Source organism: Anastrepha ludens, chromosome 2 (assembly GCF_028408465.1).
Source record: "Anastrepha ludens isolate Willacy chromosome 2, idAnaLude1.1, whole genome shotgun sequence".
Classification (NCBI taxonomy): Eukaryota; Metazoa; Arthropoda; class Insecta; order Diptera; family Tephritidae; genus Anastrepha; species Anastrepha ludens.
Window position 1 is genome coordinate 9,152,989 of NC_071498.1, and position 20,544 is coordinate 9,173,532.

At 37.0% G+C, this 20,544-nt stretch overlaps 1 protein-coding gene across 1 annotated transcript; it reads left to right on the top strand.

The window, feature by feature from the left end:
* The first annotated feature begins 16,126 nt into the window (after nucleotides 1-16,126).
* On the top strand, nucleotides 16,127-18,227 carry LOC128862773 (protein SET). The gene is made up of 5 exons (XM_054101504.1): nucleotides 16,127-16,611; nucleotides 17,354-17,543; nucleotides 17,614-17,904; nucleotides 17,978-18,028; nucleotides 18,093-18,227. The coding sequence occupies exons 1-5, from the start codon at nucleotides 16,354-16,356 to the stop codon at nucleotides 18,101-18,103; spliced, it is 801 nt and encodes a 266-aa protein (XP_053957479.1). The 5' UTR covers nucleotides 16,127-16,353; the 3' UTR covers nucleotides 18,104-18,227.
* The last annotated feature ends 2,317 nt before the right edge of the window (nucleotides 18,228-20,544 follow it).

The following is a 20,544-nucleotide window of genomic DNA, read 5'->3' on the forward strand; positions in this document are numbered from 1 at the left end:
TATTTAGAAAAAAACCCTACATCAAAATATTATTTAGTTTGTCTGTAATAATTTTGTTATTTTCGTGTTGCGTATATGCAACATTAGTCTATTGTGGAACCTTTCAAAAAATATAATTTATTTCAGTATACACTTTCTAAGATGCGCCCAAAAGGTCTGACTCAAGCTGAGATTGAAAGATTTGCCAACTTTGATTGGGATGATTCGGCTGACGATGAAATTGAAGAAGAAGAAGATCAAAATATGGAGGAAATTATAGAGGAAACATTGAAAAATTTAAAGATGTTGAAGATTTGAATGAAAATGAAATCGTTGCACAGGAGGTAATGGAAAAAATTGATTTCAATAGTTTGAAGTGGAGTAGTGCTGAGTTTATGGAATGTGAGACCACCTGGAAAAGTAAATTATGCAGCAATGCGGTGAAAAACCCCATAGAATATTTTAGTACTTTCTTTACGGATGAACTGTGGCTGAAAACAGATTTGAGAAAATAAAACAATTTTTCCATTTGAATGATAATTTTAAACAGCCTCAGAAAGGAACGCCTAACTATGACAAGTTTTACAAAGTTCGGCCTATGTTGGATATCATAAAAAAACAATTCAATGATATTTCACAGGAAGAATACCAAAGTATAGATGAGCAAATGATTGAATATAAAGGTAACTTATTATTTGTGAACATATGTTATACGTTTCTGAATAAAATTCTTTTTTAGGTCAACATAATTTGAATCAGTATCTGCCATTGAAGCCCCACAAGTTGGGTCTCAAAATGTTTACGAGAGCTGGTGTGTCCGGGATTATATATGATTTTAGTCTGTACATTGGAGAAGTAACGTGCAAGACTTATGGCCTGGGAATATCATCAGATATTGTGCATTTTTTATCATCCAATATGCCAGTAAACCAAAATTTCAAACTGTTTTTTGACAATTGGTTTTGTTCAATAAGCTTGATGTGTGCTCTAAAAGAAAAAGGCATACTGGCCATTGGTACAATTCGAAGCAACCGATTCAAAAATTGTGATCTAAGCAGTGAAAAAATCCTTCAAAAGCGAGGAAGTGGATCAAGCGGTTTCAGATATGAAGCAACGCACAACTTGATTGCTTGCCGTTGGTATGATAATAAGGGCGTCCAACTGGTTCCCAATTATGTAGGTAAGAATCCCATGACTGAATGCAACACATACCTCGTCCAGGTATAGTTGAATGTTACAACAAACTCATGGGTTGATCTTGCAGACATGCTGCTTGAATTGTACAAAATCAACCACCGCTCAAATAAATGGTACATGCGCATCAAAATATATGCCGCTTATAAATTTTCAATTGGATGTTGCTGCCGAACTTTTGAACGCAAGTCAAACTACAGCTGTCGCCAAAAAGAGAGGTCGTCCATCATCACTCCTTTTGACAATGAATTCAGGAACTGCATCATCTTCTCCAGCACCACCAGCTCCATCGTCAAATCAAATCCCTATAAAAGAGCTAATATTGAAGACCCACCAAAATCACTACGACTTTATGGTTATAATCATTGGCGGGAATGGGGAACAAGAGGCAGATGTAGAGTATGCACCACTGGGTTTCCAAGCTGTAAATGCAGCAAATGTAATGTGCACTTGTGTTCCAATCCCCAAAAAAACTATTTCGTGTCTTATCATACATAAAATATAAATTAACGGCATTTGTAAAAGAAATAAACTTGTTTTTAAATATATACCACCATTGCCCAATGTTGCATATACGCAACATCCTGTAGCTCTTGAACCAGGACATCTAGGACCTGGAAATTTTGAACAGTTAATATTGAAGTTAACCCTATCTTATATATCTACTCAAAAAAATGTTAGCCCGCCCATTTTAATTCGGGCATGATTAAGTGTGCAGGGTTAAGTGTGCTTAGGAGTGACCAAATGCATGTAGGTCATGGGTTCGTTCCGCACGTTCCACGTAAAATATCAAATACCAAATTTTCCTAACAGCGGCCGGCACTAAACGCCGAAAGCTCCGTTTGCCGTTTGAGAAAATCGAAACGCTCTCCACAAAATGTAGGAGAAATTTAATTTAAATGGACCCGGTGGTCTAGAAATTTCAAAAAATCGATTTTTTTGTTTTTTCGATATTTCGAAAGTATAGAATATACTGTGAAATGTTTATGCGGAAATCCCCAATATTACAGCTTCTACAGCCCATTAACTAGGTAGAGAGCGGCCCTCGCGCTCCTGTGCCTGAAATTTTAAACTCATTTATAACGAAAAAACTATTCAACCGACTCGTCTGAAATTTTAATATATTGTTCACAACATCAATGGCTATCGCCCGTACTAGAATCATATTATTATTTCAATTATTTCGAATTTTTTTGATTAGAAACTGAGAAACACTCAAGTTTTAGAGTGACTAATTCAAAACCGCGCCACTTTGTTTTTTTTGTTTTAGTACGGGACATTGCTACAGTCATACTGATTAATAATTTTTTTGGTTTTTGTGTTTCAGATAAATAGAATAGGCAAAATGGACAACACCGCCCAGGTACAATTTTTCGGGAGGGTCAACTTCAGCGCCATTTTTTAAATTATTAAAATTAAAAACAATTTTTTTTTTAATTTTTGTATGTAAAAGAAGTTAAATAAAAAGTCTAAACAATTATCACAAACAAATATCGTTTTTCATTTTTTTATTGCAAAAAAAACCCTGAAAATACCCTACATTTTCGAGCTCTAGACCACCGGGACTCCTTAAATGCGTCTAAGCAATTTATGCATCAACAGCCCGCGGAAAAAATACCGTTTGGACTATTCATTTTTTAATTTGAATTATTTTTTATAAAAATAAAGTTCTTTCTTTAATAAATACCATATTCATACAAGTTTCAAACTATGTACAAAATTTATAAAAAATCATAAAATCTTCATCATTTGCCAGCCATTGCTCTAGCGATTTGCTGATCTCAAACATGATCGTAGAGACACCGTAGAGAGATGATGCACGACGTCCAAATGAGGCCGTAACACCAGAAAACATTAAAAAAAAATTCATAAAATCGTTTTGAATGATCGAAAAATGAAGTTGCGTGCATTAGCTGTCATCGCAGAGATATCAAAATAACGAGTTGGCTTTATATTTGAGCATTTGACTATGGGAAAGCTCTGTTCAAGGTGCTCACTGTTGGCAAAAAAAATATTTTAAGGCAAAATACAGTAGGTTCTGCTTTTATGCGGCTTTTTTTTATGCGGTTTTGAAATAGTGCGGTTTTTTTTTAAATTACAAAATGCATGTCGACCTATCGGGAATTGTACATATAAACAAGATTCTAAACCAGCTAAGCAAAAACTCATCACAGATTACATCAGAAATGCTAACCCTACAAGTATGGAACCGCCTGCATAACTATCTAGATCAGACGTGTACATTTCCTAAAGTGACGAAAGTGATTTTACGCCAAATCCTAAACGAACGCGCAACATGTGGGTATTGTCTGATTCTATTTCTGACTTAAATTTATTTTTCGATTCTGACGTTTCTTAAATAAAGATATAATTTTCAAAAATACAATATTTTGTTTATGCGATTTTATTTAATTATTTCAGATGCATGCGGTCTATGGAACGTATCTATAGTTATAATATGGGACTAGTGCCCTATTTTATGCGATTTTATTACATTATTTCAGATTTGTGCGGTTTTAGCATTTGAAACGTATCTATAGTTTTACTATAGAACTAGTCGCTTTTTTATGCTGTTTTTTTATGCTGTTTCTTGCGGAACGTATCTACCGCATAAAAACAGAACCTACTGTATGTATAAATCGTTCTCCAAAAGTTGTATTGAAATACTGGCCAACTACCCAAAAAAAGTCCTGATCTGATCGTCTTTTTTATAACCAAAAATGTTAACCGTGAAGATATGCCAATTAAATCGTTAATCGAATTGTCATCTGACCATTCCCCAATAATAATGATATATCAGAGCTCATATACGAAGGAATCATCGAACATATAAAACAAAAAAACTTGCTGGGATACATTTTTTAAGAGAACTCCCAGAGAAGGGGCTTATCTATATAACGAACTTGTTCAATCAAACCTTGAAATATTTCCCAAAAGTATGCAAAATTGCTCAAATTATTCCAATACCAAAACCATGCAAAGATCCTACGTAAGTAACTTCACACAGAACTATAAGTATACTTCCAGTATTATCAAAAAATGTTCAAAGAATCGAGCCCATCATACAAAAAGGTAAAATAATACAATACCTTGCCACCAATTCGGATTCAGGCAGAAACATTCCACCGTCCAGCAAGTTCACAGAGTTACAAACAAAATTCTTGAAGACATCGATAAAAAACGAACGTGTGAAGCAGTATATCTCGATGTAGCCAAGGCTTTTGACGCAGTATGACATGCAGGGCTTCTACAAAAACTCTTAACTTATTTACCTAAAGACTACTACAAGTTAGTGAAAAGCTATATAACTGGAAGACAACTTTATGTAAAATTCGAAGATATGTAAGTATTCTGATATACATACTAACAATGGAAGCAGGTGTACCGCAGGGTAGTGTCCTTGGGCAGCTTCTTTACCCTCTGATATCCCTACACCGGCAACGAAGAACTCTTTAATAGCAACATTTGTAGACGACAGTGGTCTTTCTAGCATCAGACAAAAATCCAAGAACGGCTGCTTATAAACTTCAGGAATTACTTAACAACTCCATTCAATGGTTCGAGAAATGGGGAATTCAAGCAAACGAAGATAAAACCGCCCACGTCACATACACTAACAAGAGAAAAAAACAATACAATCAAATATTCATAAGGGATAAGCAAATCCACCACGACAAAAAGGCAAAATCCTTGGGTATGATTATAGACAATAAAATTAACTGGAAGTTACACATTGGACCAAAGTGACGCGAAATCAAGACTAGGTTTAAACAACTTCATTGGCTCTTGGGAAAAAATTCAACGCTCTCACTAGAAAATAAGATAATAATATACAAAGTAATTATAACACCAATATGGAAATATGGTGCAGAGCTTTAGGTAACTGCAAGCAGTACAAATATAAAATCTATACAACAAACGCAAAATAAGATACTTCGGAATGGTATATACTAAATGATAATATCCATCGAGACCGTAAAGTAAAAACTGTCCATGAAGAAATACCTAACAACAACTTAAGACACACAAATCGACTACTAGAACATTCTAACAGCGAAATTCGGCGACTTCCATTAAAAAAGGAAACCGAGACGAGGAGACTTAAGCGCAAACGACCAACTGACCTGCAGATTTAAATGGTGCCACATTTTTATGAATAAGAAAGAATAAATATATAATTAAATAACGAGTTAATTTTTTAAATCAATGTATATACTAATATAGGCTTCTAAATATTATTGAAATCCAAAAAGGGAGAAAAATGTTTAATATTTTAAGTTTAAATAAAAACAAAGAAAGTTTTAGAGCGGCGCTGGAATGATTGCGTTGTTCTTAATGGAAATTACGTTGACGAATAAAGCTAATTTTGAACCAAAAAAGGTGTTTTATTCGTTAGACCCAGGACTCTTCAGCTCATGTGTTATGTCATATTCAGCATAAACCAAAAATTGTATGAATAAATATTCTATCAACGAATTAATGCCTGCTTATAACCAAATATTAAAAGATAAACCAATTCAGTTAAATTCAATTAAAACTAATATATTAACCCAAAAAATTTCGGATGTTCCTCCCTTAATTGAACAGCGAGGAATTTGTGTGATTTTAAAGACTCAAATATATGCAACATGCATCATCCCATTCTGGGCTCGTCCTTTTTAACAATAAATACCTTCAATTATGCAACACACGTTTCGCCCATCTACGCACAGACTCTTGAAAGCATTAAATCGACTGACCAGGGGTCATCCTCTCGGGCAACGAAGTAGTTGTACCGAACAATGTCGTACAAGTGCCTGCGGCAATCCAGCTTGGCGTTTGACTTCGAGTTGCTGACAATTCGAAGGAATTCGCTAATAAATGCAAATATTCAACGGGGTGTTGACACTTGTCAAGTGGAGTAGCTATTGAGGCAATCATTGAATTGCTCACATTATGACAAACTTGACTGAAAGTTCTTTCAATGTCAACAACTTGTAGGCGAAGAGGCGATAAAACTGTAGAATTTTTTTTTGAAATTTCTTTCTGCGTAGGCGAAAGAAAACCCGCATCGGCTGTGCTGTCCACAGTATTTTTACGTGAAGTTGGCTTTTAGCTGTTATTTAAAAATAAAATAAATTAATATTGCATTTAAATATCTAAAAATCAGTGCGTCATGGAGATGGTCATCAAAAGACTGCAACGTCACGTGAAATGGTTCAAAAAGTGAAGAAGTGACTTGAGGGAAGTCCCCGACGAAGTGCCAATCAAATGGCGAAGGAACTGAAAGATCCAAAAGGCGCATGATTTCTCACCAAAGCAGAAACAAGTCCGACTTAGTGCGAAGGAGTTGCTTCGCTTGGCCGAAAGTGGAACATTGTGTTTACTGACGAGAAAATTTTTCAAATTGAGCAATTCGTAACGATAGAGTTTATGGACCGACTGTTCATACGAGAATTTGAGTCATTGATTGCCCACCAGGACGCAGCACCCGCCACAGGTAATGGTTTCAGCCGCTATAACCGCAGATGCGCACTATCCAATCCTTTTCATCGAGCCTGGTGAAAGGTAAATGCGAAATATTATCGGGAAAGTATTCTGTAGTTGGTTTAAAGCCGTGAACAGACAAACATTTGGTGGCAGACCATGGACGTTTCAACAGGACTTGGCACCATCTCACAAAGCTCGAGCGATCCAAGAATAGCTAAAAAACAACAAACTCAAAGCTAAAATGTCTAGTACCGAAAACATTTGGAATTAGGCAAAGTGACAGCCGGTGTCCAACATTAACAAATTTACTGGATAGCGAGTAACAACCGGCGAGGTACGTAGGTGAAATGGTGTCAGTCTGGCACTCCTCAAGTAGCACTAAAGCGCGTTTTGATAGCATTATGAGACCTCCAACACGAAGATATCTACAACTAGCCAGAGCTGTTGATATAACGGAGGAGATTGGTGGGATTTAGGTTGGCGCACTGCCCAAGGCTGTCGCAGAAAGGAGCACTCAGTGACAAATCGTCTAGCTGCCAAACCCGAACATTTACAGAAAAAGTGCTCAAGAGTCTCCTTTGAAAGGTCCCCACGAGTTCTGTAATGGGGATTAAATGGTAACCGTGTGTGAGCCGATCGTCTAGTGATTGGTAAACACAGCTACGAGTTTGGAAATTGAATGGCGCGGAGTCCAAAGGACTTTCTCATTCCTCCGTATATTGTACTGTAGCCAAAGGGTTTTCGAAATAGCACATGAAGAAATGGAGCTACATCTTTCCTGCGCTTTCCTGAGAAATAATTTGTGCAGTTCCCCTTTAAAAACTGTCAGGGAGATACCGATGCCCGGGTAGGAGGCCTCTGAGGCCAATTTAGTCCCCTTCCTGGCAAGCTCATCAGCAATTTCATTTCTCTCTATGTTCCTATGTCCTGGAACCCAGATCAGAGAAATGTTACCTGCACACCCAAGAGAGTTGATCTCCTCCTAACAGAAGGGTTTACTAATTTTGTTCTGCACCATGGCGTCATCAGAGCTTTGGGCGCGGCTTGACTATGGGAGAAAATGTTAATATCTCCCTCGCCCCCGCGTTCCATAAGCCTTTTGCATACCTACAGGATCGCAAAGACTTCTGTCTGAAAAACACTAGCAGTATTCAGCAGTCTAAAGGAGATAGAAAAATTGGCTGATTTAGAGTAAACCCCTGCTCTGACTCCCGATTCCATCTTGGAACCGTCAGTGAAGACAGAGATGCAAGCTTCGGTGCAGATTTTCCCCTCAATCCAATCCTGCCTATTTGGAAAGATTGCCCTAGCACGACCCTCAAACTCTACTTTCCGGATAGAAAGATCTGTTCGAAGTTCGGAGAAATACGGTGTTAATAACCGGCGAATTCAAGATAATTAGTTACGCGGCCGACGCAGTTCTTATTGTTGAGAATGAAGACAACATACAGAGACTTCTCTTCAAATTTGAGCACGTTGCTGAAGTGCACAGCATGCACATATCTGCTGAAAAAACCAAATGCTTGGTTGTATCCAAAGAACCCATAAAATGCAAATTAGCAGTTAGCAATAAGCCGACACAGCAGATTCTGGAATTTACCTACATATGTCGATTCAATAATCACTAGCAATCTAAGAATAGAAGTAAAGCAAGCGGCAAACAAAGCAGCATCGCTATCTGGCTGCCTGAGAATTGCTGCATGAAGAAACAACCACATGAAGACCGAAAATAAAGTAAAAATCTATAAGACATGCATTCGACCAGTTTTCAGGTATTTTGAAGGGCGGGCGGGTCTGTAACGCAGAACGCACAACAGACACTTGGGGAGAAAATCTAATTTCTACAGAGCTCTTTCATCGCATATTTTACCGAATATTTGTTTTTACCTGCCGAAAGAAGGCCTTCATTCGAAGAACACCCGACCTCCTCTTTATTAAATATCAATGCGTTAAGTGAATTCACGCCGGCAGGTATGCAATGCCAAATACCAGTTGTGACTTTATTGTTTGTCGCACACAACTGCATGTACGTATGTATATGCGTGCTTCCATACAGATATACTTATACATACATATATGTATACATGTATAAATGCCTGAGTAGAGCATTGTGATAATGGCGTGCCTGGCATGCCACACGCGTGAAATGCCACAATTTATAACTCAGTTCGTGAAAGTGTAAAATACGGCTGTTGCATGCAAATCGCTTGATGGACGAGCAGATGACGACACGGCAGCAATAACAACCGCAAGAGCAAACTTCTTTTAGGTGATTTTCTCTTTCGAATAAAAATGTATGCATCTCCATAACTTATGCATGTACATACCTACATACATGCATGTATGTACTTATGAAATGTTTGCGGCATACACCACAACCATAATTGCAGCCAGTTCTTTCGCAAGCGTTGTTCCACATACAGCATGCAAATGCCGGTGGCGTTGATAGTAACAACAACTGGTTTCAGAACGTTTTTTCGTGCCTATCGCGCGTTTCCAGAAAGAGAAATGAGTGCACACGTCAACTGCAGCTCTTCCCTCGCTTCGCATAGTTTTATCTCCAACAACGAGAATGTACGGTTGGTGTTGGTTGCATTGCACGTCGTTTTGACGGCTTTCCACTCAGTCAACTAGTTAGCCAACTAGTGTGTGAATTGTGTTTTGTTATTTTTGCAATTTTGCAACAACAGCTCAGCGAAAATGTCACCAAGTGTCATTCATTATGTTATATACACAGTCAAACAAACACTTTTATATCTACACTAATGCCGGCTTGTTAAACGCGTAACTGTGCGTCAACGGCAGTCCCAAATGATGGCTGAGTCAGAGGCGAAGTGGTGGCGCTAGGCTATCCTTGCTGCTATCGTTGACATTCACGACGCCGGCAGTTGCAGTAAATAACCATGGATGGAATAGCTAAAGTTTACTTTTGTGTGAGAAAAAAGTCACTTTTTGTTGTGACGTCACGCGAGTTTTGCCGCCATAATGGGGTAGGCAAAATTCCAGATATTGTGAAAAGAAAAATGTAATAATGTAAACATGATGTAAACCACGAATAAATAAAAAAAATATGTTCAATAATTTTTTTAAATGTTGTATTATTCATGCAATAAAAGCCATACTGTACTGAAGTGGGTGTCATGTGGGAAGTCGCTTATTCAAAGGGAGAAGTTAATGTTGTATATATATAGAATATGGTATATACATATATAAATACATAATTTAAATGTACTTATATTGCACGATTCAATAATAAAAGGTTTGCTTAGTAAGCAGCTTTCTCGTTCCCTCTTGACAAATCGGCTCCCTTAGCAAAACACTGGGTTGTTAGCTCTGAAAATTTTGAGTAAAAGTGGAGAAAAAGTAAGTTGTAGAAAAACATTTAATTTCTAAAATTGTGTTGCCTAGGAGCAATACCACGTTCAAGGGTTTGTATCGGTATATCCAGGACAAGTATAATATGAAATACATCCTGACATACCGCTCAAGTCAGGACATCTTAGAGTCATTGGGGCAATGCGCGCGGAAAGTGGACTTTTTGACCACTCGAGACCGATGCTCTTCAAATATAGGTCACAGAAGTACTTACATAATTTATCACGAATGGTGCATTTAGCAATGTGTAAATAATCACGGCGGCCGCCGTGGCCGAAGGGGTTGGTGCGTGACTAGCATTCAGAATTCAGAGAGAGAACGTCGGTTCGAATCTCGGCGAAAGATCAGAAAGTAAGAAAGAGTTTTTTCTAATAGCGGTCGCCCCTCGGCATGCATTGGCAAACTTCCGAGTGTATTTCTGCCATGGAAAAGCTCCTCATAAAAAATATCTGCCGTTCGGAGTCGGCTTGAAACTGTAGGTCCCTCAATTTTGTGGAACAACATCAAGACGCACGCCACAAATAGTAGGAGGAGCTCAGCCAAACACCCAAAAAGGGTGTACGCGCCAATTATATACATATATATAATTAATCACAGCCCGCAACACCACACGTTTTGTTACTTATGGTAACGTGTAAACTGATGAGGCCGAAGGGTTTCACCTAAGTGTTACTACAGGGACCAGCACTCGAGGTGTACCCAATTAAAAGGGCCATACATTTAGTTGGAAAAATTACTTTTATTCAATTCAAAGTAGAAAAATGTAGGAAAATAATACAAAATTAAGAATCAATTTACTTTATGGCCACCTTTTGCCTTGACTATGGTCTAGAGACGGTGCAGCAACGAATCGCAAGCTGCCCGAATGTGACTTGCCGGTATTTTGGCCCACTCGCGGGCAATGGCTCTTTTCTGCGCCTCGAGACTGCTGAATCTTTGGGACCTTCGTCTCCAAAACGGTCCAAAGATAATAAACCATCGGATTTGCATATGGCAAATTTGAGAGCCATTGTGTGGACATTATGAAGTTCGGAAAGTTGTTTTTTAGCCATTCTTGGTTCACTCGAGCTTTGTGAGATGGTGCCGAGTCCTGTTGAAACGTTCATGATCTACCACCGAAATGTTTGTCTGCCCACGGCTTTAAAGCAACCTCCAGAATACTTTCCCGATAATATTTTGCATTTACCATGACGCCATTATCGATGAAAACGATTGGAGAGTGCCCATCTGCGGTTACAGCGGCCCAAACCATTACCTGTGGCTGTGGCTTTAGTGCTGCCTCTTGGTGGCCAATCGATGATTCAAATTCTCGTATGAGCGGTGAGTCAAATAAACCCTATCGTCTTGGGAGTTTACGAATTGCTCAATTTAAAAATTTTCTCGTCAGAGAACACAATGTTCGGAAATTGACCGTTTTCGGCCAAGCGAAGGAGCGCTCGATCAAGTCTGACTTGTTGCTGCTTTGCTACGAGATCATGCGCCTTTTGGATATTGTAAGGCTTGACTCTGAGATCAGTTTTCAGTATGCGGTGGATGCTATGGTCAGATATTTTCAATTCTTTCGCCATTTGATTGGCACTTTGTAGGGGATTTCGCTCAAGTCGCTTCTTCACTTATTGAACCATTTCACGTGACGTTGCAGTATTTTGATGAGCACCTCCATGACGTTTCGCGATGCTTCCAGTATCATGGTAACGAGTAATGGAATGCCAGCGCCGTCAAGATCAAATAATTAAAAATTTACACAAATAAAAGAATATTGAAAAGGCCTTAATAATTAATTTAAATAAGTACAGGTAGTTTGTCAAGTGGTTGGGAATGTAAGAATAATTGAGACTTGAGCGTCAAACTCCAAACTTTCGTGGGCAAAGCATAGTTCTTATAAAGTAAGGCGTGAGTATGTTCTAAGTGTGTTTAACTAAATTTATGATTAGTCCGCTTCTTCGATGAAAGAATTCATCAGGGTCATAATGCTTAGGGAACAGTTGTGAATTTAAAAATTAATTAATAAAATATAATTATCTGATTAAGATAAACCATTTTTTTTTTTTTCTTTTTTGTAATATCCCACTTGGTGGCAATTTCCGTTTGTATCATATATTTATTTTTTTTTTATTTTTATTTTTTTTTTATGTTTTATTTTTTTTTATTTTTTTTTTTTTTGGTGGGTGAGGTAGGCTTCAAAATGCCTTCGCACTTACAGCGACCGTCGTCTACTGCGTCGTGTGATGTGGCCACTAAAACGATCCCTCCTCTCCTTCTGGGGAGGCACCCTTCCCGGAACAACTTTCTATATTACTTCGGGAGGGCCCAGAACGGCATCCATAAAGAACCAATTCTATTCACTCACGTCTGGGTCCACCATATTTACAGCCAGCTTTCGTGCTATAAGCTCGTCTTCTTGTGCCCCTACCTGTGCGGCTTCGCTTTGTTGCACTGTGTCGAGGTCAATCTTTTTTTTTCGTTCTCGATGTATTTCTTTACCGCGTTCTAGCTGCCCTCGCGTTAGAGCATTTTGCTGATTATGTTGCTCGGCGCGATGGCGCCAATCTGCTCCCTCAGAGCATTTCTTTCTGCGAGCCATCTGTCACAACTAAAAAACGCTGAACAGACGTTCATCGCTAAACGATTCACAGTATATGCACTTGGAATTTACGGAAGTATCCATGGCCCGAGAGGAACTGATTTAAGAAGTTGTTCACTTTCCCGCAGTTCTTTGGACCCATTTGTCAATAGATGGAATAAGTTTCGTCGTCCATCTGCCACTCGGTTCAGTGTCCCATCGGCTTTATCACCGCAACATGGTTCGGCATCTCCGTTCTAAGAAGGCAGTTATGACGTGTTTCTTCTTGTAGTCCCACTCATTCATTCGTTCGCGGACCATGAGGTAGACGCCTATCTGCCCGCTGATCACGGAAATGCCTGCGCCTGAGACAGTGCGGTAGGTTGAGGCAACTCTAAGCGCCGTTGTTCGTTGCACAGCCTTCAGTGCATTTTGCCTTTGCAGTTTAACACAACTGGACGCTATATCGTCCGCGTATCCCACTGGATATGTATCTTCTGGCATTTCTATGCTCAATATCTCGTCGTAGCTCAGATTGCCTTGCCTTGCTGACAATCCTCCTGCACTCTCGAAAGTCTCTGCAAGTATGCGCCGTATGAGCTTCTGAAGCAATTTCCCGGCGCTGCCCAGCATGCAAAGCGGACGCCAAGCTGACGGTTGTGCTGGGTCACCCTTACCCTTACTGATCAGCACCAGTTTCTGTATTTTCCACAGCTTAGGAAAGATGTTTTGAGCAATGCATGCACTGAAATATTTAATTAACAGACTGTAGGCTAGGCATTAAGAGCATTTGTTCTCTTATGATATATTAATGAGAATAAAAAAGGCATTGAAAATATGTGTTCTTTATTTATATAAATATACTAATTACTAAACAAATAATTGGCTCGTACATCCTCTGTTAGATACTCTTCCAATTTATAGTGAGAATCTTGATGTAATTCCACATATAGAGGGACATACAGTTTTAAGGCGACTCCGAACGGCAAATGGTTTTATAAGGCGATTTTTATGGCAGAAATACACTCGCAAATTTGATATTACTAGCTGAGGAACTTACTTATGTTTCCCTTATTTTTTTTGTTTTTTTTTTTTTTTGCGTCATCAGCTGCCAGTTTTTTCTTTGGTTGGGAGCTTAATCGCAACTCATCTTCCAGTAAACTGGCAGATGCCCACTGATAAATGCCCGTTAACTCAAAAAAATCGTAGTTGTTGACAGAGTTTTAAGAAGCAGGTCACGTTTCCTTATCCCTATATCGGGTTAACGCAAACATATATTGTACTTTGACGTGATCATCTCTAAACCAAGTTTACTTCAGTGGTTATTGATATATAATTTTTTTTTAACTTTTGGAAATTTAAGTTATATGGAAGGCGGGATTGTTCTTGGGACATATTATGTCAATAGCGGATACAATGTGCACCAACTTCCTTTAAGAATGGATGGCAGAAATAAAGTATTCTGATACTTGTGCGGTGAACGTTTTCGTTGACTTTTTGTTTTATCAATGTGGCATAGTCATAGTCGAGTTAAGGTCGACTCTATTGAAATTACCAAAAGCTGGTACTAAACTAATCAACAAAAGATTAAAATTAAAACAAAATTATTGAACAATTGTGCTTTTTTATGAAAAAATTATTATGTAGAAGAGGTTTCTAAATACCGCAAGAATTGTGGAGGAGACGGCCTTTTAATTCTTCCACCTTCTGGAGGAACATTTGCAGCTATTGAAGCAACTGCATATTTTAAGAACTGTGGAGTTATCATTCACGTCTGGAAGTTTAACCTGGAAGAAAACTAGTCGTTTGAAAAGTTTATATGAACTTGTAACTATGTTTATAAAATATCTTATTACAAATATTTTAGGATAGAAAACAAACTGCCCTTAAAAATAAATTTCGGTTGAGCCGACGACTTTTTTATAAATTGTGTGAATTATAAAATAAAGTAAAATCTTTGTTTAATTTTTTTTCTCCATCACCAATTTTTCAGGTTAAATAATAATAATAATAAATAAAAGAAGAAAAAGGAGAGCTGCCAAAGTGAATTATAATTAATTAATAATAATAAAATGAATTATAATTAATTAATAATAATTATATTATAATAATAATTATAATACGTTCACATGTAACTAGATTATCTACTTTTTCGTGCTTAACTCCCATTCCATATTTAAAAAGCCAGATTACCCATACAAAATTTCTCTCCCTTACGACTATAAAATAATCCAAGATTATTGCCATACTTTTGTACATACAACCCTGTGTTTCTGTGTAATAGATCATTATTTTTACGCGTATAGAGAAAAACGTCAAAATAAAAACTAAATAAAATGGATGCCGGCAAAGAAAATAGGTTTGTAGACATAATTCTAATAAAATTTGTATTAGGTATTATTAACTATGCATTCATATAACAGAAAAAACGTGTATCCATAAACGTCTGTCCTCTTATTACTTATTATAAAACGTAATATCGGATTTCGTATGTGTATTGCTGCCATAATTTGGGAACCCTCAGTAAACGTCGATTACGAATTTCCTCCAACTGTTTATTACCAGTAACCGATTCCGTAATTAAATTAGCTTTTCCTTCTCCTTGTCTTTTCTTCATAACGTTAATAATAATTAAACAAACCTAAAACTCCAAGATATTCCACCAAACAAATTTCTATGAAGAAAAACCTTTCAAAGCACTACTGACTGCTGACTGTCAATTTTGCAGGTAATCCGCTATATGTAAAGGGTAGATTAATTTTGAGGATTTACAGCTAATAGCTGCATATGTGAACGTACTTTTAAATTATGAGAATTACATATAGTTGTCAATCCGCATTAGTTGCACTTTATTCTGAAATAAGTCATTAATCCCGATTAACGTCACTGTCTGTCTAAGCTATAATATCATGAATGTTTATTGAATTTTGTCTTGCCCTCTTTTATCTCTTATTCTTCGTGTGTATTTCAGCGTTTGATAACTAGCACTAGATAATTAGCGTTCGCTATGAAAAGCACAAGAGTGATTTCGTTTATTAAATTGCGATTAATTAGTTTAAACTAAAGCAATAAAAGGAAAAGCAATGGTATAATATGTCAAGTGAATGTGAACGCAAAATAGATTTATTAACTGACTGATTTAAGGCAGAATAAATGATAAATTAATTTCTTGATTATTTCCAAAATTAAAAAAAAAAATTATTTTTCAAACCAAATTTTTTAATAAATTATTGCACATAAATTTTAAAATTTGTTTGAACTCGCAGTGATTGAGCAAAATAAAGTAATAGTGTGATTTTAATTTAAAGTAAAGTAGTGGATCTCCTCTACTTTTCTTATATATAATAATAATAATAATAATAATTTAATATTTTTAAAAATTATAAAGCAGAAAAAATTATAAAGTGAAATCTGGTAGGAGTTGAACATAGACTCCTTACACGGCATTAGTGCTCACTACATGCATCTCTGTTACACCTGTAATGGCAACTCCGTTTTATTGCACAGTGCTACCAATATTTGCATAGAAAATTACCGGCATTCATCGCCTTCGCCATTTATTTCTCATCGTCGCTTTGCAACAGTTTTGTGCGGCATTTTCTCATTCGCTGTTCTAGAAGGGGGGCCCAAAGAAAAAGAAAGACTTACAAATTGCGCTTCTTCGTTAGTAAAAACGGCCACGGCGTAACGACTGTACCAATTGTGTGTACAGTGCAAGTGTAGAAAAATTGCTGCAAACATTTTTAAATTGGTAAAATCATCTAATTATCAACATGTCTAGCTTGCCGAGCAAAAAAATTAAACTGTCGAATGATGGTGACGGCAATGCGGCGTCTGCAAACGCGCCTAACGAGGAGGAGTCTGAAGCTTTGGAGCTAATTGATGCCTGCCAAAATGAGATCGATGCGCTTAATGAGAAGGCGAGCGAGGAAATACTCAAGGTAGAGCAGAAATATAATAAATTAAGGAAGCCCTGCTATGAGAAGCGCAGCGAGTTGGTGAAAAGAATCCCGAATTTCTGGGTGACAGCGGTAAGTATCTGTTCTGTGATTATGGTCGTTAATTTTCATAGTGCCGGTGGTCAAAGTGAGGGCATTGCGTATACTACATAATTTATACTAATGTTACAATTAGATGTCTAGTTTTATTTTCTCACGTACTTACCAATATTAAGTGAAAATTGTTTTTGGTATGTGTGTTGAAAACGTAAAAATGTGTATTCTGAATCAGTTCTTTTACACGTTTTTTTCTACATACCCCTTTTGTTGGCAACCACAAGGCAGTCATACCAATATGGCACTGCATAGTGTATGTGCCTGTGTGTGTGTGTGTGCCTTGTCGTTGGTAGTCACGAAACGGCGTGGCGCTTTGTGTACACATTTTCACTCTTATACTATTGCGATTTTTTAGTCGCTTCTGCTTTCTTTTTCACTGTTTTTGTACGATCTTAATTCATTCTGCATACGCCTCGAATTCTAGTACTTGATAAAATTTGACATCAAGGAAATCATCTCTGCGCAGGAACATGTGTCCTGCAGGCAGCGATGTTTTTCTTTTATGTAATTACAAGTTGTGTATTGGGCAATTCGCAAGTCCCAACCAATTTGGCTACATAATTTCTGCAATGAATTACAATACAGAGACTACCCCTTGCTGTTTGTATGGTGCACTGCCGAGCGAGCTTCATACGAAAATTGACCGCCAAATTTATTATATTATATCACTTTATTACAAGCTTTTCTAATTCATATCCTTATGCTTTTATTTCCGAAGTTTATTAACCATCCACAAGTGTCTGCCATTTTGGATGAAGAAGAGGAAGAATGCCTCCATGCTCTTACTAAGTTAGAGGTAGAAGAATTCGAAGATATAAAATCGGGATACCGCATCCATTTCTACTTCGACGAAAACCCCTATTTTGAAAATAAGGTGCTTACTAAAGAGTTCCACTTGGGTTCTGGAAGTGAGTAATACAAAACAAATGCTAATTATTGTATAAACCAAATAATATATTTGTAAATATTTTTGCTCAGATGCGGAAAACAGTGATTGTCCATCGTCAACGAGCACACCCATCCAGTGGAAAGACGGCAAAGATCTTATAAGATCATGCATGACGAAGCCCTATCAGCAAAATAAACGGAAACGACCTGCGGACTATAAGACATTTTTCGATTGGTTCTCAGACAATACTGATCCAGTTAATGATGAGATTGCTGAATTGATCAAAGATGACCTCTGGCCAAATCCTCTTCAGTATTATTTGGTACCTGATATTGAGGTTGAACCAGAAGATGATGAAGACGATAATGAGGACAATGATGGTATATTCTAATTTAGCTTAATTGTATGTATGTAAGGTCCATTTATAATCGATATGCACTTTTCTTTTCACAGAGGAACTTTTTGACGATGATGATGCAGAAGGCGAAGACGATGACGAAGAAGGTAAGCCCAAAATTACAAACCGGCAGATGAAATGTTTACATATATATTTTTTTCTCTTTTTCAGATGAAAAGTAAACAAACCGTTGAAGGAATAATTTCTTTAAAGGTCTTCGACAAAATACAGCTAAATAGATTTCTTTAATTATAAGAAATACAATTAAAAGTGTCCGATCGACTAATAATTTTTATATATTCAATTTCTTTTTAATTGGACTTCGAGTAGACTAACCTTTTCAAATTGGTTTAATATTTTTCAATGAAATCTCGAAAAATTAGTTGTAAATTATTTTCCATTTGTGGAAACAGCTGCGTTTTGCTGCTTATCAAAAGACGATAACTTCGCATCTGAGGTTAGAGATGTTTACTGTTTATATGTGCATATGAACTTAAAAAGTGCAAACTATGTTGAAAGCCTGCATTTCTCAAACCAAGTAAATACATATTTAGTCCAAATATTCAGTTGTATTTTGAATATTCACATCTGAAATAATTTTGTTCGAATTAAAATTAATGTGTGTATGACATGTAAACTGAATAAAAGTCCTTAAAATTTAAATAATTTTTAATATGAGTAAACAGATTTGAAATACAGTGCACTCGCGATAACTCGAACTAATTAAAACAGGCGCTGTTCGACTTATCAATTGAGTGTGCTATGTTAAAAAAACAGTCATCGATATCGATTGTTGAAAATGGAAGCCAGTAGAAAATTTCTGTAGTATAGTTTCGTTATACGAATTACATTTTGGTCCATTGGCTGGATCAATGGTGTCACATTCGGCGGCATAAACATAGTTAAAATTAAACCATCCTCGGACTTTAATTCGATTTCGTTGGGATGTGATGGGGCATTATCAATTAGAAGAAGAGCCTTCTCAGGTAGTCCCCATCTTTCAAATATTTTCTTACCTAAATATTAAAGTCATTTAACTTGGTTAAAAAAGTTGTTTTAATGAATCTGGATTTTACCTGCGGCACGAACGAATTATGAAACCAGTCTTTGAAAATCGCCGAAGTCATCCAGGCTGATTTGGAATTTTTGTACTCCACCGGACAGTTAAAATTTTTGAAAACACGAGGATTTCTTGCTTTGTCAATAACGAGAAGTTTAAGCTTATGGTTGCCGGTAGCGTTAGTGCAAGCCATAAATTGCCTTATCTTTCTTTTTTATAAGACTTATGGTGGACTTGGCTACCCCATATTCCTTCGCTAGAGAAGTAACACTACGTCCACGTTTAATTTTGTTAAGGACTTCAGCCCTCTCTTTTAATGTTAAACACTTCAACCATTTACGATCCATTACTCACGTGCACTGATACACTACAAATGACAAATTTAAAGCAATTTGGTCAATGCAATATGTTGTTCCCAGAAAACTAACGGGATATTAACGCCGAAATATTCATATGGACAATACACTAGTATACATATAATTTATATACATATACTATTACATATGTATCTATGTACAAAATGTACATGTTTGAAAAGAATGTGTGTACAAATAAATTTGTTTTTTTGTTCGAGTTATAGCGCTTTTTTATTGTTCGAGTTACAAAGAAGTCAATAGGGGAAAAAATGTGTTCGAGTTAGCACGTCGTTCGACTTAGCGGCTATTCGAGTTACCGCGAGTGCACTGTATATCTTTAGTAATTTGTGGTAGGTGAGCCAGTAATCGAGGGAGTGTGACAGGTTTTAGATATGACTTAAGGCGCATTCTTACGAAATGATAACAGTAGAACTGCTGGCAGGTTTGGTGTTTAGAATAACGCAATATCTTGTTTTGCGTTATGACTGAAATTTTGTCATTCAAACCTAGAAATTGCAGAAATCTGCATATATAACGCGATGCATGTAAATTTTATTTTAATTTGTTGTAGTAGTACATTTTGAAAAAATAGGCATTTTTAATTTGTCTTGCTTGCATATAAAGTGTTTTCTTTGGTTACCTGCAATGTTTCTCGGGTTAAGAGCTTCAGAGCAAACTTAGACTCGCAAAAGACGCAGGCTTATTACAAGAAGCCTGCTACAAGCCAAACGTAAGGGTCAAAGATCCATCTGTTACTCCAAAGGGCTAATAGGTCTATGTGATGGCTTTCAACCAGGCAGGTCAACCTAACCTACAATATATACACATATAACCTTTTTTCGCCTGAAACAAATTTTCCGAATTTTTTTATTCACCATGTTCAACCATCCTAAATCCACTGTTTAAGGCCCGCTATAATAACCTGAATATTTAAATAGCAAAAAAGTGGCAATGCTAATATAAGGCTTGGCGACAGATTTTCTAATTTATAGCATACAGCATATGATTTAGACAAACGTTATTCCCACGAATTCATAAATTCATCTTGACTAATGTAATATTTAAAAACGTTAAATCTATGGCCAACGAAAAACGGCTGTTTCTTCCGGTTCTCGGTAGTCTGGACCGACATGTTGTATCATGTAGAGGCCGCTATTAATAATGCATGTCATAGTTTATAGAGTTGCCAAAGCATTCTCGATTATTG